The sequence below is a fragment of the Urocampus carinirostris genome, chromosome 8 (assembly GCF_059441175.1).
Source record: "Urocampus carinirostris isolate Australia breed hairy pipefish chromosome 8, RoL_Ucar_1.0, whole genome shotgun sequence".
Taxonomy (NCBI): Eukaryota; Metazoa; Chordata; class Actinopteri; order Syngnathiformes; family Syngnathidae; genus Urocampus; species Urocampus carinirostris.
In genome coordinates this window covers 5,733,131-5,757,299 of record NC_142356.1, presented here as the reverse complement: position 1 = coordinate 5,757,299, position 24,169 = coordinate 5,733,131, and the positions used below count along the sequence as shown (strand labels likewise).

The window sequence follows — 24,169 nt, the reverse complement described above, 5'->3', positions numbered from 1 at the left end:
TGTCTAATTTAAGCGGCAGAAGCAACTGAAAAGGCCAGTTGGTCAGAGCTGGTAGAAGTGTCTAATTCAAGCGGCAGAGAAGCAACTGAAAAGGCCAGTTGGTCAGAGCTGGTAGAAATGTCCAATTTAAGCGGCAGAAGCAACTGAAAAGGCCAGTTGGTCAGAGCCGGTAGAAGTGCCTAATTTAAGCGGCAAAAGCAACTGAAAAGGCCAGTTGGTCAGAGCTGGTAGAAGTGTCTAATTTAAGCGGCAGAAGCAACTGAAAAGGCCAGTTGGTCAGAGCTGGTAGAAATGTCTAATTGAAGCGGCAGAAGCTACTGAAAAGGCCAGTTGGTCAGAGCTGGTAGAAATGTCCAATTTAAGCAGCAGAAGCAACTGAAAAGGCCAGTTGGTCAGAGCTGGTAGAAGTGTCTAATTCAAGCGGCAGAGAAGCAACTGAAAAGGCCAGTTGGTCAGAGCTGGTAGAAGTGTCTAATTTAAGCGGCAGAAGCAACTGAAAAGGCCAGTTGGTCAGAGCTGGTAGAAGTGTCTAATTCAAGCGGCAGAAGCAACTGTAAAGGCCAGTTGGTCAGAGCTGGTAGAAGTGTCTAATTCAAGCGGCAGAAGCAACTGAAAAGGATAGTTGGTCAGAGCTGGTAGAAATGTCTAATTTAAGCGGCAGAAGCAACTGAAAAGGCCAGTTGGTCAGAGCTGGTAGAAGTGTCTAATTCAAGCGGCAGAGAAGCAACTGAAAAGGCCAGTTGGTCAGAGCTGGTAGAAATGTCCAATTTAAGCGGCAGAAGCAACTGAAAAGGCCAGTTGGTCAGAGCCGGTAGAAGTGCCTAATTTAAGCGGCAAAAGCAACTGAAAAGGCCAGTTGGTCAGAGCTGGTAGAAGTGTCTAATTTAAGCGGCAGAAGCAACTGAAAAGGCCAGTTGGTCAGAGCTGGTAGAAATGTCTAATTGAAGCGGCAGAAGCTACTGAAAAGGCCAGTTGGTCAGAGCTGGTAGAAATGTCCAATTTAAGCGGCAGAAGCAACTGAAAAGGCCAGTTGGTCAGAGCTGGTAGAAGTGTCTAATTCAAGCGGCAGAGAAGCAACTGAAAAGGCCAGTTGGTCAGAGCTGGTAGAAGTGTCTAATTTAAGCGGCAGAAGCAACTGAAAAGGCCAGTTGGTCAGAGCTGGTAGAAGTGTCTAATTCAAGCGGCAGAAGCAACTGTAAAGGCCAGTTGGTCAGAGCTGGTAGAAGTGTCTAATTCAAGCGGCAGAAGCAACTGAAAAGGATAGTTGGTCAGAGCTGGTAGAAATGTCTAATTGAAGCGGCAGAAGCAACTGAAAAGGCCAGTTGGTCAGAGCTGGTAGAAGTGTCTAATTTAAGCGGCAGAAGCAACTGAAAAGGATAGTTGGTCAGAGCTGGTAGAAATGTCTAATTTAAGCGGCAGAAGCAACTGTAAAGGCCAGTTGGTCAGAGCTGGTAGAAGTGTCTAATTCAAGCGACAGAAGCAACTGAAAAGGCCAGTTGGTCAGAGCTGGTAGAAATGTACAATTTAAGCGGCAGAAGCAACTGAAAAGGCCAGTTGGTCAGAGCTGGTAGAAGTGTCTAATTTAAGCGGCAGAAGCAACTGAAAAGGATAGTTGGTCAGAGCTGGTAGAAATGTCTAATTGAAGCGGCAGAAGCAACTGAAAAGGCCAGTTGGTCAGAGCTGGTAGAAGTGTCTAATTTAAGCGGCAGAAGCAACTGTAAAGGCCAGTTGGTCAGAGCTGGTAGAAGTGTCTAATTTAAGCGGCAGAAGCAACTGAAAAGGCCAGTTGGTCAGAGCTGGTAGAAGTGTCTAATTCAAGCGGCAGAAGCAACTGTAAAGGCCAGTTGGTCAGAGCTGGTAGAAGTGTCTAATTTAAGCGGCAGAAGCAACTGAAAAGGCCAGTTGGTCAGAGCTGGTAGAAGTGTCTAATTTAAGCGGCAGAAGCAACTGAAAAGGACAGTTGGTCAAAGCTGGTAGAAATGTTTAATTTAAGCGGCACAAGCAACTGAAAAGGCCAGTTGGTCAGAGCTGGTAGAAGTGTCTAATTCAAGCGGCAGAAGCTACTGTAAAGGCCAATAAAAACAAGCTTGGCTGTAGCTTGGGAACCACTGCTTTAGACGGATTGATTTTTAGACGCGTATAAAGTTTAAATCCTCAGTGTGTAATATGTGACCACTAGATGGCACTTCATTGTGTAATGCGAATGAAGCCAGTGCCAAGAGCACAGCTTAGCAGCAAGATGCCAGACAAACATGACAGCGACCCAAGTAGGGATTCCACTATGTAAAAGAAATACATATTTTTTTACCTATAATTTTCTATAAAAATCAACATTGTTATGATAGTTCAGGTCTTTTTGAGTACTAAAATCAATGTTTTTTTTACCACTAGGGGGCACTAAATATTACACACTGTCCCTTTAAGTTCTCACGGCAGGACACATTTGAGTTTGTTTAAATGTATCCGATTCTTTCCGACGACAGCGGGTCAAAGGGGTCACTATCATAAACAGCGCTAACATTCCAGACGCTAGCAATGTAGGGGGGTGTACTGCTAGCAATAGCGAGACTCCTCGCACAGAGAGAGAGAGAGAGAGAGAGAGAGACTGCCTTTCGAGGTGCCATACCGCTCCTTTTCAGCGCGAAAGACAAATAAAACCAGCGAGCAGGTGCTGTGGCCTCTCAATCAGAAACCGTTGATCGCTTTCCACGTTGAAAAGTATCCGAAGTAGCGTTTCGACTTTGAGCTAGCACGTGACCAAGGGGACCGAGGCTATAAACAAACGTGATTGATTGATGTTAGGCTGGAGTGAATTATGCCAACCGCGGCAGACGCGTACGCTAGCTCCCTCTTGGCGCAGAGGATCCTGTTTCATGATCCTCATTTGTCATTTGGAAAAGGTGCTAATGCTAGCGCTGTTAGCCCCCAGCTTGAGGAACTATGGCACTTATGCTAAGGAGTGAACCATGATAAATCTCAAACACCATTTTTTTTAAAGACTTGTAACTTTAGAAATGTGTAACTATACAACTTGAAGAAGCTGACTTGTTTGGCGGCCATTTTACTACTACGGATGCCTGAATTACAATTTTGCGGTGCTAGCTTTTCCAATAGCATTAGCATCAAAGCTAACACAGCCCGTAGCATTAGTGCTTCTAGCACTTAATGCCCATTTACCGCACTTAGTTGAGCCCTGCATGGAATGATTACAGAGTTCTGTAATGCAAGCACCTTCCACTTTTTTCCCCAAAGTTTCCTTCTCTAGCCACCCATGTAAGCCCCCTGGCTGAAGGCTAAGGCTCGCCACTATTGTTATTGTTAGTTGTTCCTACTTCGTCCGTCGGTGTCAATTCCCTTCCACAGCTGCTAAGGCAAATAAACATTGCTGAGTTCTGTGATTCAGAAACTTTCTACTTTTTTTCTCAAAGTTTCCTTTTCTAGCCACTCATATTAGACAATTGGCTAAGTGCTAAGGCTTGCCACTATTTTTATTGTTAGCTGTTCCTACTTTGGTGTCAGTCGCCTCTTTGCAAGTTCAAAATCCATTGATGTCTTTTCTCCTCATTATGAATGTCTATCAAACCATAAACGTATCAATAAAGTTGCTGCTAACATTAGCGCTTTGCTTGCTAGTATTAGCATCCAAATTTATAGCAATAGCATTAGCATCAAAGCTAACACAGCCCGTAGCATTAGTGCTCTAGTATTTACCTTTAGTCCACGGATCTCCATCACAGTTCTGGAAATAGCTCACCAATGCTGGGTCATTGTTATTTTCTAGTAAAATTATTTTTTTATATTGGTTGAATGAGTCTAATTAACCCTATTTTTCAATAGATAACCTGGTAATAACATAGTAAGAACATAGTAATAACATGAGAAGTTGTTATTTTAAAAATTCAAATAAATTCCAGTTCATAGGATTCATGGACACAATAATATATAGAAATATTGCTAATTACTTTTAAGCAATTAATAAAGAGAGTAAAATTTGTGTATTAAACAATTATTTATTTTACAGGAAATACATTCCAATAATGCAAAACAAAATGTGGCTAGCTTTCTGGCTACCTTTTAGCTTTGTAGCTAGTCATTCTACCTTTGCAGCTATATAACAAGCTACATATCTATCTTTTTACATTTTTTTACATTTATCTATCTAAATTTTGGCCTTCTTTCTAGCTATCTAGCTATGTTTTTAGCTTTATAACCAGACATTTAGATGGTTCTTAGATTGCTAGCTCCCTTCTGGTTTTTAACCTGTTTACTTTTCAAGCTACCTTTGTAGCTATTTAGCAAGCTACATATCTATCGTTTTACATTTTTTACATGTTATCTAACTAAATTTTGTCTTTCTTCCTAGCTATCTAGCTATGTTTTTAGCTTTCTAACCAGACATTTAGATGGTTCTTAATCGTTTAGCTAGCTAGCTAGCTCCCTTCTAGTTTTTAACCTGTTTACTTTTCAGCTACCTTTGTAGCTATTTAGCAACCTATGTATCTAGCTTTTTACATTTTTTACATGTTATCTAATTAAATTTGGGGCTTCTTTCTAGGTATCTAGCTATGTTTTAGCTTTATAACCAGACATTTAGATGGTTCTTAATCGTTTAGCTAGCTAGCTAGCTCCCTTCTAGTTTTTAACCTGTTTACTTTTCATGCTACCTTTGTAGCTATTTAGCAAACTACATATTTATCTTTTTACATTTTTTACATGTTATCTAGCTAAATTTTGGCCTTCTTTCTAACTATTTAGCTATGTTTTTAGCTTTCTAACCAGACATTTAGATGGTTCTTCATCGTTAAGCTAGCTAGCTCCCTTCTAGTTTTTAACCTGTTTACTTTTCAAGCTACCTTTGTAGCTATTTAGCAAGCTACATATCTAGCTTTTTACATTTTTTACATGTTATCTACCTAAATTTGCCTTCTTTCTAGCTATCTAGCTTTGTTTGTAGCTTTCTAACCAGACATTTAGATGGATCTTCATCGTTTAGCTAGCTAGCTAGCTCCCTTCTAGTTTTTAACCCATTTACTTTTCATGCTACCTTTGTAGCTTTTTAGCAAGCTACATATTTATCTTTTTACATTTTTTACATGTTATCTGGCTAAATTTTGGCCTTCTTTCTAACTATCTAGCTATGTTTTTAGCTTTCTAACCAGACATTTAGATGGTTCTTCATCGTTTAGCTAGCTAGCTAGCTCCCTTCTAGTTTTTATCCTGTTTACTTTTCATGCTACCTTTGTAGCTATTTAGCAAACTACATATTTATCTTTTTACATTTTTTACATGTTATCTAGCTAAATTTTGGCCTTCTTTCTAACTATTTAGCTATGTTTTTAGCTTTCTAACCAGACATTTAGATGGTTCTTCATCGTTAAGCTAGCTAGCTCCCTTCTAGTTTTTAACCTGTTTACTTTTCAAGCTACCTTTGTAGCTATTTAGCAAGCTACATATCTAGCTTTTTACATTTTTTACATGTTATCTACCTAAATTTGCCTTCTTTCTAGCTATCTAGCTTTGTTTGTAGCTTTCTAACCAGACATTTAGATGGATCTTCATCGTTTAGCTAGCTAGCTAGCTCCCTTCTAGTTTTTAACCCATTTACTTTTCATGCTACCTTTGTAGCTTTTTAGCAAGCTACATATTTATCTTTTTACATTTTTTACATGTTATCTGGCTAAATTTTGGCCTTCTTTCTAACTATCTAGCTATGTTTTTAGCTTTCTAACCAGACATTTAGATGGTTCTTCATCGTTTAGCTAGCTAGCTAGCTCCCTTCTAGTTTTTATCCTGTTTACTTTTCATGCTACCTTTGTAGCTATTTAGCAAACTACATATTTATCTTTTTACATTTTTTACATGTTATCTAGCTAAATTTTGGCCTTCTTTCTAGCTATATAGCTTTGTTTGTAGCTTCTAACCAGATATTTATATATTCTTAATCGTTTAGCTAAATTGCTAGCTCCCTTCTGGTTTTTAACCTGTTTAACTTTCAAGCTACCTTTGTAGCTATTTAGCAAGCCATCTAGCTAAGTTTTTATTTCCGAAATGTACATGAGACTAGGTGCCCTTTGCGCTAATTAGAAACAAAAAGTAGCTCTCTTCTTGAAAAAGGTCGAAGAACGCTGCTTTAGTCAAACGAGTTAGCATTAATGCTATAGTTGCTCAAGCTAGCGGCTAAAAGTGCTCACGCTAACGCTGAAAGGTGATTTTTACAATAACTACATTCTCAACAACATGAACTGTCCAGTTACGATGTGAAGTGTCCGGGTATTTAGCGCTACTCATCCCTGCGGTATCGCTGCGGTATCGCCACCTCCGGCGGACATTTTGTCAGCTCTTTGAGTCGAAGGACAGCTGCGTGTCAGACACTTGTCAGCTCGGCACATCTGCCCAAAAATTTCACACCGTCGCTTCTTTTTTCGAGAAGCTATTCTTATTTTAGATTAGGCCTCGCCAATCGATCCCAGGGTCGTGACTCCCTGCTGTTTTATTGTTTCGTTTTTGAGAAATGTATCTGCGGGCGTCTTGGATGGAAATAGCTGCCGCCGTGGTTGTTTACCTTTAATAGCTTCTGCAAGGATCTGTTTGCTGTATGTATAGCCGGTGATTAATGCGTTCGAAATCCTCGGTACTCCGTGATTTTAACTTCTGGGATTCGGACCGAGTATTTGGACGAAAAAAAAGCTGAAGAGAGCAGTTCACTTGAGGAGTTTTATCACACGAATGGGCCTTGAAAAATGGCTGACCTCAGTTTTTATAGGAAAGGAATGTGGATTGGCAAAATGGAAACTTAAACAGGCAAAGAAAGTAATTCACATCTTCACAAGAGACCTTTGTTAAAACTAAAGGGCTGACTAATCGGAAGACTATAAGCTGGGAAAGTACCGATATGAAAGGATTTCTAACAACTAAATGAACAATACGAAAAATGTAATAATGTTATTATTAAATACTAAAACATATAGCTGGAAAACTCGATAGTGACAAAATATTCAGTGACACATTTTAATAATCTAACAGTATCCCAGATAAAACATTCCAATAACAAAATAGTATATAGTAAGTACTTCTAATGCGTAAATAGATATATATGTAAAAGAAAAATGAAAGGAGAGTAAAATTTGTGTATTAAACAAATGTATTGATTCATATTTTTAAATTTATTTATTTTACAGGAAATACATTCCAATAATGCAAAGCAAAATGTGGCTAGCTTACTGGCTACCTTTTAGCTTTGTAGCTAGTTATTCTTCTACCTTTGTAGCTTTATAGCAAGCTACATATCTAGCTTTTTACATTTTTTTACATGTTATCTATCTAAATTGGCCTTCTTTCTAGCTATCTAGCTTTGTTTTTCGCTTTATAACCAGACATTTAGATGGTTCTTCATCGTTTAGCTAGCTAGCTAGCGCTCTTCGAGTTTTTAACCTGTTTACTTTTCATGCTGCCTTTGTAGCTATTTAGCAAGCTATATGTAGCTTTTTACATTTTTTACATGTCAGCTAACTAAATTCTGGCCTTCTTTCTAGCTATCTAGCTTTGTTTGTAGCTTTCTAACCAGATATTTATATTATTCTTAATTGTTTAGCTAAATTGCTAGCTCCCTTCTGGTTTTTAACCTGTTTACCTTTGCAGCTTTATAGCAAGCTACAGATCTAGCTTTTTACATTTTTTACATGTTATCTATCTAAATTTTGGCCTTCTTATCTAGCTTTGTTTGTAGCTTTCTAATCAGATATTTAGATGGTTCTTCATCGTTTAGCTAGCTAGCTAGCTCCCTTCTTCTTTATGGGGCGGCAGTGGTTCAGGAGGTAGAGCGCTCGTCTTGCGATCAAGAGATCGCAGTTTGAATCCCGGCTCGTCCGTATTACATGTCAAAGTGTCCTAGGGTAAGACACTGAACCCCTAATGCCCCCAATAAGCAGGTTAGCGCCTTACATGGCTGCTCTGTCGCTATTGGGAAATGTGAAGCACACTGTAAAGCGCTTTGGGAAGTCTATACAAATGCAGATCATTTCATTTCATTTTTACCTTCTAGTTTTTAACCTGTTTACCTTTTGTGTGGCGTGGCTTGAGCTGGTACAGTAGAGTTAATGGGAGGATGCAGGGGAGCATGGGGTAGATAGTGACGGCGATTTTAAAACGTACAGCCATGTAAATTAGCAAAGGTCATGTAGCATTTTTGTATTTCTTGATAATTGCAAGCTTCACTTCCATGGCAATTCTGTTTTTACTTCTCCCTTTAGCGTCACGGCAAGCCTTTGGAAACATCCAATACAGTACATAAATACAGTATTGTATCACATTAACTCACTGAATCTTTATTAAAAAAAAAAAAGGCAATATGTCACTCGAAACACCGCAAATTTTAAATGATGGCGCTAATGCTAGCACTAGTAGAGTTAATTTCCTTACCAACAATAGCCACGTAGAAGTTGGAGCACTAAAGTGTTAAATGTATGGATGTATGTAATGTATTTAAGTATTAGAAACTACAGTGCTCATGCTGGCTCTAGTAGCTATAATTTTACTGGTCGCCTAACCATCATTAGCCAAAAACTCAAGCAGCTAGAGCACGAATATTAGCGCTAGTTACCAACCACATGGCTAATGCTAGCTCTATTACTGCTGGTTCTAAAGGTCGCTTTACCAAAAGTAGTCACTTACTTAAGCATCTGTATTTCTAACACTAGCACTAGTTTTAGCAACGATAGCTCTAATACTGCTAATGTTAGCAAGTACCCTGGTTATATTAGCGGTGAACTTACCAGCATTAGTCGCAAAACTGAGCAGCTACAACACTACTGCTAGCCTGATTGATGGCAACTATAGTGGAAATGTTATCTCTAGTAGCTATAATTTAGTGCCACCTTCCCAACATTAGCCACAAACTTAAGCAGCTAGAGCACTAATACTAGTGCTAGTTACCAACCACATTGCTATCGCTAGCTCTATTAGTGCTAGTCCTAAAAGTCGCTTTACCAACAGTCACTGCTTACTTCAGCAGCTGTATTTCCAATACTAGTGCTGGTTTTACCAACGATAGCTCTAATACTGCTAATGTTAGCAAGTACCCTGTTTATATTAGCAGTCACCTTACCAGCATTAGTCGCAAAACTGGCCAGCTACAACACTACTGCTAGCCTGATTGATAGCAACTATAGTGGAAATGCCATCTCTAGTAGCTATAATTTTAGGCGTTGCCTTACCAACACGAACTACTTACTTGAGCAGCTAGAGACGATTGCTAATGCTAGCTCTATTACTGCTAGTTCTAGAGGTCGCTTTACCAACATTAACCACTGACTTAAGCAGCTTCAGTTCAAATAAACCGCTTGTTTTGTCAACTATAGCTCGAAAAATTCTAATGTTAGCAAGCAACTCGGTTTTGTTAGCGGCCTCCTAACCAACAGTAGCCGCTAAACTGAGCAGCTACAGCACTAATGCTAGCGTGATAATGGCAACTATAGTAGGAATGTTACATCTGGGCGTGCTAATGCTAGCAAGTAGAGCAATAAAGCCTGCAGTAGCCTTAGAAACGTTAGCCACTAGCTTGGGCAACTATAACAATCATGTTAGCGAGTAGCCAGCTAATGCTAGCGGTCGTCTAAACAACATTAGCTGCTATATATTTTTTAATGCTTAGCAGCCTTTTTATTTCAGAAAGCTGTTTAATGACATTTTATCTAAAGAATAGCCGTATTACATAATTGCCTGTTTTGCTTTTTGGCACTCTTGGGCTTCCATAGCTACAGCTGGCTACGACCTAGCCGTCCTGACGTAAGCACTATGTAGCTAAATTAAGGAAAACGCATGCGCGCATTCCCAGTCTGGCAAGTCCACACAAATCTTGTAACCTTATCGCTATTTTCTTTCCAGCAGCTGCTGGATTTCCTTCGAAATGCCAGACAGCTGCTTCCGTAAGACGTCAGCCACTCATTTTCTCTTCCTTCCTTCTCTAACTTCATAGCTAGCAATAGCACTTTAGTTGCTAATACTAGCGACCGCTACAATTCGTGTGCCACTTGCTGGGACTAACGCTACTCGAGTTAGTTAGCAATACCGGTGCTAGCATTTGCATTAAACTTGTCCAAGATAGCGATTAATGTTGTTAAGGTGACCGCAAGCATTAGCGTTGCCAAAGCTAGCATTGGCGTTGTAGATACTAATGCTAATGCTAGCATTAGCGCTATAGATGCCCAAGCGAGTGGCTATGGTTACTAAAGCAACCACTACTCGCTTGGGATAACGCTACTGGAGATAGCATTTACGCTATAGCTGCTTAAACTATTTGCTAACATTGCTAAGGTGACTAAGTATTAGCACTAACTGGCACTAGTACTATAGTAACTCAAGTTAGCTACTGATGTTGTTAAGGGAACCATTACCATTAGCAGTACTTGCTAGGACTAGCAGGCTACTCTCCGGCATGAGCACTACTATAGCGTGCATTAGCGCTTTAGCAGCTCAAGCTAGCAGTTAACTTTAAGTATTAGCACAACTGGCACTAGTACTATAGGTACTCAAGCTAGCTGCTGATGTTGTTAAGGTAACCATTACCATTAGCAGTACTTGCTAGGATTAGCAGGCTACCCTACGCCATGAGCACTACTATAGCGTGCATTAGCGCTTTAGCAGCTCAAGCTAGCAGTTAATTTTAAGTATTAGCACTAACTGGCACTAGCACTATAGTTACTCAAGTTAGCTACTGATGTTGTTAAGGTAACCATTACCATTAGCAGTACTTGCTAGGATTAGCAGGGTACTCTCCGGCATGAGCACTACTATAGCGTGCATTAGCGCTTTAGCAGCTCAAGCTAGCAGTTAACTTTACTAAGGCTAACGCACGCATTCACATGCTTCTTACAAGCTACGATCTGGCGTTAGCACTTCTAGAGCTTGCAATGGAACACGGTTGCTCAAGCTATTGTTAGGAATTAAATATTAAAAATGTACCGTTTACCAAATTACATGGACAAGAAGAGCCGACATTTTCACACGGGGGCAGATTTAATTTCTTAAATATTTTAGCTAAGTCCCTGCGATTGGCTGGCAACCAGTTCAGGGTGTCCCCTGCCCACTGCCTGAAGATAGCTGGGATGGGCTCCAGCACCCCTGCGACCCTACTGAGGATAAGCGGTGCAGCTGATGAGATGAGATGATGAATTTAGCTCTCAAGACTCTTCTCTCGGCCAACGTTTTTTCCCGCAAGCTGGTGTGCCGGCTCCTCCCGTGGGCGTGCCAGGAAAGCCTCCTCGCCTCGATGTCTGAAATGGTCAAAATATCACCGAGCGTTTCTACGTCACCAGGACTGTCTGCGTCGAGAAGTGCTGTCAGCCTTTTGTCCCAGTTCCCCGCTGTTCCTGTAAACATCATTCTTCACTAGGTTGCATTGACCTCGCCCCACAGCTCAGCCAGTGAATATCTTTTGCATTTAAATTTGTATTTGATCGTACAAAATCCTTTATAGTCAAATGAATAAAATCCTTCACTAGGGACGAACATTGCTAAGCAACTACTAGCGTTTGTGGGCTTTTTGCTAGCATTAGCATCCAAGTTGCTAATGATGACATTGGCAGTAGACATTTTTAAACGTAGTTAGGAAGCTGATGACATTAAGGAAAGGTTTTAAAGATTTTATTTTCATGTGCCGAGCAAAATGTCAAATTGAATGTAGTAAAATAAGAACAGGGTTGGGTAGGGTTACTTTAACTGGATTACTTTCAATTACTTTTGGATTACTCCAATACCAAATATGCTAATCAAAGACAAAAGAAACTAAACATGAATAAAATTACTACATTTTGCGCAGGCTTGGGGAGTAACGGAATACATGGAACGGCAAAAATGATGTTTGGATTTATTTTCATTTTGTTTCCGTTACATTTTATGTTAGTTTTGCCGGAGATCAAAGAGATCAAAGCCAGGAGAGAAAGCTTACCACGTCTTGTGAGTCATCATTTTATTCATATTTAGTTTTTTTTCTTTTATTAGCGTATTTGGTATTGGAGTAATCCAAAAATAATTGAAAGTAATCCAGTTAAAGTAACCCTACCCAACCCTGCATTTGATGTTAGTTATGCCGGAGATCAAAGAGATCAAAGCCAGGAGAGAAAGCTTACCATGTGTTGCGAGTCATTATTTTATTCATATTAAGTTTCTTTTGTCTTTTATTAGCATATTTAGTATTGGAGTAATCCAAAAGTAATTGAAAGTAATCCAGTTCAAGTAACCCTACCCAACCCTGAATAAGAAGTAGCATCAGTTTTAAAAATAAAAGGTGTTGAACATCATTATCTAAAATTAGCAAAATGATAACATATTTATTAAGGAAGTTTTCTCTCCAGACAGTCCTGAATGTACAGTTAACACATTACAGTTCTGGAAAGAAGAAAAAGAGAGCTGTGATTTGATAGCTGTCCTTCTGCAAAAGTCCCACCCCTCGTCTCCCCAAGACCACCTCCCCTCACTATCGTCATTGCCCCCCTCGTGGCTTTCTGTGCACGCGTCCTGGCAGCTGGCAGAATTTTCCGTCCTGTGTCGGGTCAGCATCGCAGTCCTCATGGAAGCAGAGGAAATTCTCACTTATCGAGATGGACCCCACAGGACGCCGTTCCCGGGGGACAAGGCGAAGGACGCCAAAGGTCTTTTTGAGACAAAAAGTGAGTCCAACTACGTAGATATGGACATGAGACCGGAAGGCGCAAAGACTGTCAAAGTAACATTCACCGGCGAGGGAAGCCAGCTATCTGTCAAAAGTGACGGTTCCAAGCAGGGGGGACGTGGTTCTGTTGACTCCATGGACGACCTGAGCGTACCGGGTTCCGAAACTCGAGGCGAGCTCTCCGACGAGGCGGAAGTGGACCCGAGCGACTACAGCGAAGGGGACGACATGTACCTGAACAGCCGGACCGAGTCGGACGACGGCGCCAGCACGGTCCTGTCCGACCACAGCGGGACAGACACCCTGAAGGACGAGTCCCACTACATCACCACCCACGATATCCAGCTGACGGAACTGGACCACGATGTGGATTACGACCTGGGTCGCGGCACCAGTTGGGACTTTGAGGACGACAATTTAGTCTACACCTTCGTGGATTACGCCTCGTTTGAAAGCGACGACACCAGGACCGGGACCCTGATCCTGGAGGGCAGGATCGCAAAACTCGGGGCGAGCACAGAACAGGACGATAGCGATGTCTGCGATTTAGAGAAATGCGCCAGCTCGGACGAAAGCGAAAATCGCGTGGCGGGGGACGAAATCCGTCAGTCCGTCCGGACTTCTGGAGCCGAGCCGCCGGTACGTGTTTCGGATGGGGACAGGAGTCACTTGTCTCTAGTGAGACCCGTAGGGGAGAACGAAACCAAGTTTTTCATCCCCGCTCCGGGTCGTCAACACATAGCGACGAAACTAAGACGAAAGGACATTAACGAATATTCCAGTGGCGCTTCCAGTTCCATCAGCGAGTTGGACGACGCCGATAAAGAGGTGCGGAATTTGACCGCCAGGTCTTTCCGAAGTTTGGCGTGTCCGTACTTTGATACGATCGATTTGAGCACCTCCAGCGAGTCGTCGGTGTCGGAATACGGTCTCAACAAGTGGTCGGCTTACTGGAACTACGGACGCCTCCCGGTTGCGTCGGAATGCAGCCTGACCACCTGCAAGACCTCCAGTGCCTCACTGGAAATGAACGAGATACTGGAGGGTAAAAAAACATTGCAGGGTGATAGGAGACAGACTTTTCACCGGGAGGCGTCTTTGGATTCTGAGATAAAGGATCAGGTTATGTTGAACGTCCGGTGCAACCTGGAGGCTATCGGGACACCCAAAAGCACCCGATCCAGTGAGGTACGAGAGGCGGTGTTCGCCAGGTCCGGCTACGAGATGCGATACCACCAAACGGATGGTACCAGCAGCACTCAAAAGAGGGCGATCTTCGCCTCCAGCTTGCTTAAAAATGTCATCTCCAAAAAGATGCAGTTTGAACAGGAACGTATGATGGAGAGAGGCCAGAACACCAAGTACTCTGCGTTTTCCCCTTGCTTCCTCGACGGGCGTAAGGACAGGAGGGCCTTTCAAAGGCAATGCTCAGAATCGGGATCCGGTTACACTAATTCTGGAGACGAGCAGGTTTCCGGGGGCAGCAGGGCGAGCTCCTGCGAGCCGGAGCAAGAGCAATGGGATACCGTGAAGCAACCGGGGACAAAAGGTCCCAAAACTGAACTCAGCCGAAGTCAAAGTAGCGCATTTGAGTCCTGGAAGGATGGCGAGCGCAAGGAAGAACCGGACAGAAGCCACATGCTCACCAAACTTCTGTTCATGCCCAGTTGCCAGCGTTTCCCGAAAGAGACGGAACGGGCAGAATGCGAGACGGTCCTCACGTCGGCAAACGAAAGCGACAAGGGCGGAAAAACACCCGAGATCAAAATATGTCTGAGAAGTGTGAAAGAAAACACCGGCGGCACTTTGAACATCGCCAGTCTGTTAACTCCGAAAATAAGTTCCGGAAACACGTTTCGAGCCGGAGTCGACACCAAGTACCACATTTTGTCCGCTTCGGATCGGATCCCGAATTTTACTGTTCGAGACGTCCGGGACACCAAGGGCAAGTTCCAAACGCCGATCTACAGAGTCCGAGACGTGCGAAAACTGGTCAAGAGTTCGTATCGCCTCGTCTCTTTGGACAATAACGATAACAACAACAAAGTGTCGGTTGAAACCGCAGAAAAACCTGAAGAAAAGGACAAGAAGGAGCCGGCGAAACGAGCGTCCCCTTCTCCCATCGTCATCAAATGCAGCTCCGTCAAGACGAACAAATCGCCGAAAGAACCGAAACAGGATTCGACTCCTCAGAGTCTCGTTGCACCGAAGCAACCGAATCCCGAGGACACGGACAAGGTGTCCAAACAGAAGTTCACCGGCGAGGCTTCCGACAAGCGATTCGAGCCGCGGGTTCCCAAACAAGCCGCACTGGAGAAACTCAAAGCCGCCGTGAAAACCATGGAACAGCTTTACGTTTTCGACCGAAACGAGTGGAAACGAAAAGCGGAACCCAAGCAGCCCGTTGCCGGTAGCCACGTCCTACCGTTAATCGCCAGCGAAGAAGAAACAACCGCGGTACCCGATGTCCCTCGCCACCAGGAGCCGGCTCAACGCAAAACCTTCAGCAACAAAAGCGTCCTCCATCTCGGCAAAAGCAACACCGCGAGTGTTAGCATTAGCTCGGTCGCTACTCCCAAAAGCACCAAAACCCCGGCTGTTCAAATGACTGACTCGGTGAACTACTTAACCATACCGGGGCTGGCCTTCACCAACGAGATCAAAGTCCCGACCAAGGAAACGGCAAAAACGGAGACCACCACCGACGTCGGCAGACAATTTGACGCACCGGCCTCGTCTTTCTACCACCTACCTTTACCAGCGCCGCAACAAGTTTTGTGTTTATCCCCCCCTTTTGCCACTCTCTCACCACCGCCCCCTAGTGGTGACGGACTCCAGCGCAAAATGCTCCTAGACCCGACCACGGGACATTATTACCTGGTGGACACGCCCATCCAGACCACCACCAAACGGCTCTTCGACCCAGAGACGGGCCAATATGTGGACGTACCTCACTCTCCGGTCCCCCCCATCGCCCCTGTCACACCCCTGGCCCTAAACCCGGGGGCCTTCGCCCCTACTTATATGATGTACCCGGGATTTATCCCCTCGCCCACCCTGCAGGCTCAGACCTTGGTGACGCCGGTTCACCAGGAAGTGAAAAACGCTCCGTCGGCGGAGAGTCCCTACTACAGCGCCACGGCCGAGGGTCCCTCGGGACCCGGCAAGACCGGGACCCTCGTAGGGGGCGGGGTAAACTCGGACAGGAAACCGGTTATAAGCATTACGACGCAGCAAGGTCCGAGGATCATCGCCCCGCCTTCTTTCGACGGAACCACCATGAGCTTCGTGGTGGAGCACCGATGACCAAGATGATGCCTCGTTGCACAAGTGAGTCAGCAAGGGAATCCATCCATCCATTATCTGCACCGCTTATCATCAGTAGGGTCGCAGGGGTGCTGGAGCCTATCCCAGCTATCTTCGGGGAGTGGGCAGGGGACACCCTGAACCGGTTGTCAGCCAATGGCAGGGCAGCCAGGGAATCCAATTCTATTTTTAGATGATGAATGTTAATCATTGTTTTCATTCATAAATTTCTTCTTAAACATATCTTTATCTACAGCAAGGGTGTCAAACTCATTTTAACTCGGGGGCCGGACTAGTAGATCAAAGAGAAAGAAAAAGAGAGATAAAGAAATAAGAGAAAGAGGGAGGGAAAAGGAGAGAGGGCGAGACAAAGAAAGAAAAAGAGGGAGAGAGCGTGAGAAACAAAAGATAAAAAGTCGTGAGAGAGAGGGACAGAAAGGGAGAGGAAGAAAGAAATCCAAAGAGAAAAAGAAAGACAAAAGGAGAGAAAAGGGTATGAAAAGAGAAAGAAAAAAGAGAAAAAGGAAAAAGGAAGTTAAAGGAAAAGAGGTAAAAAGATACAGAGAGAGAAAAAAGATACAGAGAGAGAAAGAGACAAAGAGCAACGAACGAAGAGAAAAAGAGAGACACAGACAGTGAAAGAGACAGAGACAGATTGGGAGAAAAGGGGTGGAACAGAAAGAGAGAGAGAGAGAGAAATAAATACAAGTATAGTGTCTTTGTCTGAGGCACCTGGCTTTGGCAACATCAAGTGGACATATTTCAACCTGAAGCTTGTTTTTCTCTTGCGCTTCTCTGAGTGTTGTCAGGCGGGCCGGATTCAATCCCTTAGTGGGCCTAATCTGGCCCGCGGGCCGCCTGTTTGACACCTGTGATCTACAGTATATATAATTTATAATATTTAAAAGGAATTTTCCTTGAAAATTGTGATAGTTGTAATTTTGCTCATTACATAATGCGAATCATTATTTCAGAAACAATTGTTTTAAATCTATTTTTCTTTAGAAAATAAGAAGATATAAATTTGCGTTCCGTTTAAGATGGATTTTTAATTTTTTTACCGTTTTTTTAAATATATTTTTGTATTTATCCCGAAAATATTGCATCACTTCATTTTTTAGGACTACAGAGAAAAAAATCAAGTAAAAAATAACATTTAAACTAGTAATCCTTGAAAATAAATTCTAATATCATTTTACAAAAAATAGAACCAGAAAAAAGAACCAGGATCAGGACCCAAACGCATGACGTTTCTCACACAAGCCTTTTATTTTACTGGAAATGGGGAGTCATGCATGTTAGGCAGCAGTCTGGCGTGTAATAATAGGAAGCCAGAGGCCGACAAGATTGATACCTATTGCCCGAGTAGATAACAGACAGATAAGGTCGATACCGGACAGGACGGGACAGACAGGATTCATAATGAAACAGGATATCGAAATAAAACAGGACAAACTAGACGGGAGCAAAAACTGGAGAGAAAAATAAACAGGACACAAATAGACGGGAACAAAACTGGAAACCGATATTAAACAGGACAAAAATAAACGGGAACAATACCGGACAGGAAATGCTAAGAGGAAACAGGACCGAGTCAAAACCCACGTCTTGCGGGGCAGAGGTTCGTTGTCGGACTGACAAAGGAAAAATGAGAGCACACAGCTTAAATAGACAGAAAGCCAATGTGTCAATGGGCCGCAGCTGGTGCCACACGGGCGGGGCCAATGGGGCGCCATGGCAACTGTGACATTGCTGGCAAAATAGAATATAGTTTAAGCAATATTGAGACATTTTAACAAACATCCAACTTACCAAAATCTGAAAAAATGATTGAGCAAATTTTGGGTTTCAATTGAACACAAGGATCTTGTCAGGACCAGAACGGAGACAGGACCCACTTGCGTTGTGTTTCTCACAAGTTTTATTGAAAGAAAGAGAAAGGGTTGTGCCCACGATCCGGGGATTGTTGGACGAGGGAAGCAGGTCGCTCGGATACTCTGACTGCGCTCCTAACGCGGAAGTGGATCTTCCGTGGCGAGCGATAGCGGAGTCGGGGACGGAAAAAAACGGGTCAGTCGCCGGGACAGGAGAGCAAAAACGTGGTCGGGGTCGGAAGCGAGTCGTATGCCAGGATACGAGAGAAGACGTGGTCGGGGACAAAAAGAGGTCAAAAGCCGGGACGGGAGAGTAGACGTGGTCGGGATCAAAAACGGGTCGAAGCCGGGGGACAGACGGGAGCAAAAAACGAGACAGGTGGGAGTCAGGGTCGAAAAAGGCTTGCCTAGTGTTAACTGAGGTTCGCAGACAGACTGACAAAAGGGGACAGACGGGAACGGGTACAAGTACTGATCGGGAGCCAATCAGAGCCCCAGTCACAGCTGAGTCACATCAGTAATCATGACATATTTGTTATTTTCAGAAACGATTTTAAAATCTTTTCTTTTATTTAAACAATAAGAAGATATTTTAAATGAATGATTTTTTTATCACACACAAAATTGAATAAACAAAGAAAATATACGTAAGATGATAAATAAATAAATGTATTAAATTTTTTAATAAAAAGATACATTTTCTGAATATTTATCTCTGAAAAGATAATCCGCTTAAAATACTTATTTCATAAGTACAACATTATTACTATACTAATAATTAAGTAATTCATTCTAATATGAAATTGACATTAATGTCACGTCCGGAACAAAGGGTGGACCCAATCGCGTAACGTTTCTCACAAGTTTATTGAGATAGAGAGAGGAAGGGCAGCTAGACGCAGGAAATAAGTCATGCTCACACTCGGCTTGTGATCCAAATACGGAAGTGGATCTTCTGTAGCGAGCGATGGTGGTGTCAGGGTCGGTAGCCGGGACAGGGAGAGTAAAAGCGTGGTCGGGGTTGGAAAGGGGTCGTTAGCCGGGACGGGAAAGTAGAGGTAGTCGGGGACAAAAAGAGGTCATAAGCCGGAACGGAAGAGCAGATGTGGTCAGGATCAAAACAGGTCGTAGCCGGAGACAAACGGGAGCAACAACGGGACAGGTGGGAGTCAGGATTAAAAAGGGTTGCCTTGTATAAACATAGGTTCGCAGACGGACTGACAACAGGGGACTGACAGGACAGGGTTCAAATAGTGACAGGAAGCCAATCAGAACCCGCGGCGGTTGGCGGCAAATGAGCGGGCACAGCTGAGTCACATCAGTAATCTTGACAATTAAACATCTAATTTTAATATTTTTAGGAAGGTTTTCTTTCTTTAATTATAAACAAATATTCTACAAATATGTATTTTTCTGTGACATACCCCCTTTTGTTTAACTATATTTTTGCATATTTTCTTAACTTAAGTATTTGTATTTATTATTACTACAGTACCAAAAAATGCACAAAATGATATTAAATTAATAAGGGATCATAATTATTTTTACCATTAAAAATGTTCGGTTCTAAAATTTTTTAACTCAAAATTTTCAGTGTAAAAGTACTGTACTGTTCTGTCTTGCAGAACAATCCTCTGCAAAATTAATTATTTAATGCATTTAGATATTTTTTATCACACTAAATAAATACCTACTTTACAAAACAGGGGTCACATCGTTTTTGAGGCTGAGAACTACTTGTGGTTACTTTTTGGTGCTAATGATGCACATTTCTAAAATAACAACTTATGTTATTACTATGTTGTTACTATGTTATAACCGGGTTGAGATCCTTTATTTTTAGAAGTAGAGTTAAAATTGGCTTTGCCAACCACTAACAGTGTCAGGAACCAGAACAGGATCAGGACCCAATCGCGTGACGTTCTCACGCAAGCCTTTTATTTTACGGGAAGTCATGCACGTTAGGCAGCGGTCTGGCGTGGAAAGACAGGAAGCCAGAGACAGACGAGATCGATACCTATTGCCCGAGCAGATATCGGACAGATGGGGACAGACAGGATAGATAACAAATCAGGATATCGAAAATGAACAGGAGAAACTAGACGGGAACGAAAACTGGATAAAAATAATAAACAGGACAAAAATAGACAGAAACAAAACTGGAAACCAAAATTAAACAGGACAAAATAGACGGGAACAATACCGGGCAGGAAATACCAACAGGAACAGGACCGAGTCGAAACCCACGTCTTGCGGGGCAGAAGTTCGTTGACGGGCTGACAAAGGAAGAGTGAGAGCACTGAGCTTCAATAGACAGAAAGCCAATCTGTCAACGAGCCGCAGCTGGCGCCACACGGGCGGGGCCAATTGGGCGCCATGGCAACCGTGACAAACAGATCACGATCCATCTACTATCTATCTACCCTGGTTATATCCCTCAAGAGGGATGACAGACAGCAAGACTAAAACATACAAAAAAAAAAGAAAATAAAAAAGGGGAAAAAGTAGCAAAAAACACACACAAAATTGAAGAGCAGAGGTAAATGGAAGGAGACCAAGAGGAAAGCCGCGATGGACGTGGACGGATTGTTATGAGTGCACTGCAGGAAAGAGGTCTAAATATAGTGGAAGCTAGAGTTCTTGGTGGTGATAGGAATAAGTGGAGAGGTGTTCTAAAAGGATAGTGGGATGTTTGGACGTGTTCTATGATACGGCAGGGGTAAACCAGTGAAAGCTGTCGGGCCCTGCTGTTGAAGAGGAGGCCTTTGAGAAGTCAAACAAAATAAATCTATTCAGTCTTCTAATTACAGAATAAACTTTGACAACGTGAGTCATAATTGTATTCATATTTAGTTTATTTTGTCTTTTATTAGGATATTTGGTATTGGAGTAATCCAAAAGTCATTGAAAGTAATCCAGTTAAAGTAACCCTACCCAGCCCTAGGAAAAAGGGGCGGCTGCTGGTAAATTTACACAGAAATTAGGCAACAGAGACATTATTTGTGAAAAAGAGATGTCTATTTTGATTTTTTTAAATGTTACAGTCTGTGATCATGCTTTTAAAGGGACAGTGCGCAATCTTCAGTTCATTTAGTAAAAAAACAACAACATTGATCTGAAAACGAGGCATAAATACCTCAATTTTAATAGCGATTTTCATTTTCATTTAAAAAAATAAGACTTCGAGAAATTTGTATTTCTTTTATACAGTGGAACCCCCACTAGGGATGCAACAACAAATCGATAAAATCAATTATTAAAAGCGTTAGCAACTAATTACCTTATCGATTTGTCGTGTAGCGCAATTAATGAGCCACTAATCGCATATAATCCATGCAAATAAGACTGATGGATCTTGTAAGGTTGTAGTACCACTTTGGTCCAGCAGAGGGCGCCTTGAGCCAGTTTTTCTAAAAATATCTTTTTTTTTCTTGAACTTTTCATCATTACTAACAAAATTTATATGAAACAAACACTGTAAAGTTAACCATTTTCAAGGGAACAGAAAGTGCTGCATTTTTTAAATTGTTTAATATAATTTAATATAATAAAAATGTGTTTTTTTACATATAAAATTCATCGATTAATCGAAAGAATAATCGACCAACTCGTGAATAAAATAATCGTTAGTTGTAGCAATAGTATCCACAATGTTTGCATGGCATGCTGCTGGAACGCTGTGCACTGTGGCACTGGCCCTCACTTGTACCTGGCAACACAGTGCCATCTAGTGGTCAATCAATACACACTGCGACTTTGAAACTCCAAAAATAAATGAAAAAAAAAACTCAACAAAACCTGTGTAGTTCTTGTTTTTTTTTTCCCCATTGTGAATAACGCCGTCACCGGGTGGAGTCAAAACAAAGAAAAAAAAGAGATTTTGTCATGATTACCGATATGCTTCACCTGTGACCCCTCTTTTGGTGCCAACTGCCCCGGTCTCTATATAAACCCTCATCTATCAGTCACCGGTTGTCAGTTCGTCTGCAAACCTCAGTTCACTCTAGGCAAGCTTTTCGACCCTTACTTTATTGAAACAGGGACAAACAAATCATTGTTTGCTCATTAAAATAATTGATATTATTTGATCATTTAGTTATAGGTCAAATATTTACAATACAGATCTTATCAAAATGCACGCGGGCCCCACTTTGAACACCCCTGGTTTAAAAATAGAATAAAAAAAACAAGTGTAGATTCATTCACACTTGTTATCCGCGGCTGTGTATTGTCAACCAATGCGAGTGCGTAAGCTCTTGGGATTCTTGACAGTTGTGCGGCAGCCAGAGGCTCATAGCGGCTTTTATTTGGGGTTTTTAGTCGGGTAGGGGGCGTTATCGAGTACGTGTTTAAGGTCAGTTCCACGTCGAGTATTTGTTGTGCTGATGCAGGCAAAGAACAGCTGCCGAGGGAGATCAGATGCTGCCGCTTGCATCGAAGCCAGTCAGTCGGACTGGAACAGTCGGGGGGGTGTAAACTTTTTATAGACCCCCCCCACCGTCCCTCGGCTGGGTCCAAAGACATCTACTCCCTTTACTCTTACATAAAACACACGAGCTCCAAATGCGCGTGCGTGCGTACGATAATCCATTGAATATTTTAAATAAGGTAGGCGGGGGGATTAAAACCGATGGCAATGAGCTCAGAATCCCTGGTAACTTCTAAAAAAACATTGAAGGAACAGAGTAGTTTATAGTAAGTACTACTTGTGGGTAATTTACATGCATTGGATTAACTCAATTTACATGTAAAGGAAAAAAGAAATTTGATTTACCGGTATATTTGGTGTCTAATGAAGAGCTGGTGCAGAGGAGTAGCAGGTGGATGCAGATGGGGTGAGTAGACGGCAAATTCCAATTAGATTTTCATGCTCCTAGAACAGTGATCCCAAACCTTTTCTATACCACAGACTGGTTTAATGTCTGACAATGTTCTTGAGGAAATGAATTATAATAACAATAATAATATAATAATAAGTCAAAATCACCTGTGTAATCACTAAACCACAAAGGATGTAGATGACATAGGAAAAGGCATAAGATATGATCTCATTTTCACACTATATTTACTCACTACACCAGAGACGAATGATGGATTAACATATTAGGGTAACATCACAGTCTTTTTACTCATGGTACCAGAAATGAATATTACAGTAACATGTTAGACTAACATTTGTTTCTGGTACAGTGGGTAAAAAGAGTGTGCTGATGAGATAAAATCGAATGCCTTTTCCTATGTCATTTATGTTTGTAGTAATCTAGTGGGGAGGCGCTCTCACCGCTGCAATCAAAGTTTGATTCCTGTTGCATCCAATGTTGTACAAATAGGGTCAGCAAAATGTCTTTCTCTTCTCTCCTCATGTTACCAAAGTTTTCTTACTTTTCCTTTGCAGAATTTTCCATGGGAAACCTCGCCCCTTGTTCAACACCGACCAGCGTTCTGTTGTTGGCTGCCCAAAGTCAAAAGCGGTTTATCTCATTGTATGGTAAAAATGCATGTTGCATTGCCTATTGAGGAAAAATGGCACCTAAATACCATGAATGCAAAGAGTTGATCAAAATACTATTCAGTATATAGTCAAGGGACCATTTGTCATCAAAATGTGGAATGGGGTATAAAGTATAGATTTATATTTTAGGGATGCACGATAACATTTTTTTTAACCAGTATCCGATAAAATCCTGCTTCTAGAGATGGATACCAATAAATGATAATGGCCTGATGCCTTTTACATGATGGTGTTTTAAATTTCTAAAAACAAGAGAAAACTGAAGTTCAGAAGACCATACAATCCCAAAATCCTGAGCCACGCAACTTATTATAGCCAGGCTATTGACTGTCTCACACACATTGTAGGGAGGAAGGGAGGGGACATGACCAAGTTGTGAGACTATTTCTATAGAAAATCAAAATATATTCTAATGAGGAACATTATTGTTTGGAATCTTTCTATGAAGTAGTCTCAGTTGATTGAATATTATAGCCTTGCACTGATTTCGGAGAGGTAGAGAGGAGACAAAATCAAGTCATGTTAAGTTAAGTAGTGACTGAGTAAATATTATAACATGGGCAAGTTCTCCAGTATTTTGTGCACATTATGAAAATGTTGAGAGGAGACACAACCAAGTCTCATTACTACTTTAATAGGAACCTAAAATATATTTAGATGAGGAAGATAAATGTTTATAATCTTTCTAAGAGGTAGTCTCAGTTGATTGAATATTATAGCCTTGCACCGATTTTGGAGAGGTAGAGAGGAGACAAAATCAAGTCATGTTAAGTTAAGTAGTGACTGAGTAAATATTATAACATGGGCAAG

At 41.9% G+C, this 24,169-nt stretch overlaps 1 protein-coding gene across 1 annotated transcript; it reads left to right on the top strand.

The window, feature by feature from the left end:
* Positions 1-12,565: 12,565 nt before the first annotated feature.
* LOC148360567 (uncharacterized protein C4orf54) lies at positions 12,566-23,976 on the top strand. The gene is made up of 2 exons (XM_088342986.1): positions 12,566-15,997; positions 23,243-23,976. The coding sequence occupies exon 1, from the start codon at positions 12,566-12,568 to the stop codon at positions 15,971-15,973; it is 3,408 nt and encodes a 1,135-aa protein (XP_088199112.1). The 3' UTR covers positions 15,974-15,997; positions 23,243-23,976.
* Positions 23,977-24,169: the final 193 nt, after the last annotated feature.

What these genes read in the sequence shown, in the direction of transcription:
- LOC148360567 (XM_088342986.1), top strand. Translation starts at nt 12,566, where the DNA reads ATGGAAGCAGAGGAAATTCTCACTTATCGAGATGGACCCCACAGGACG.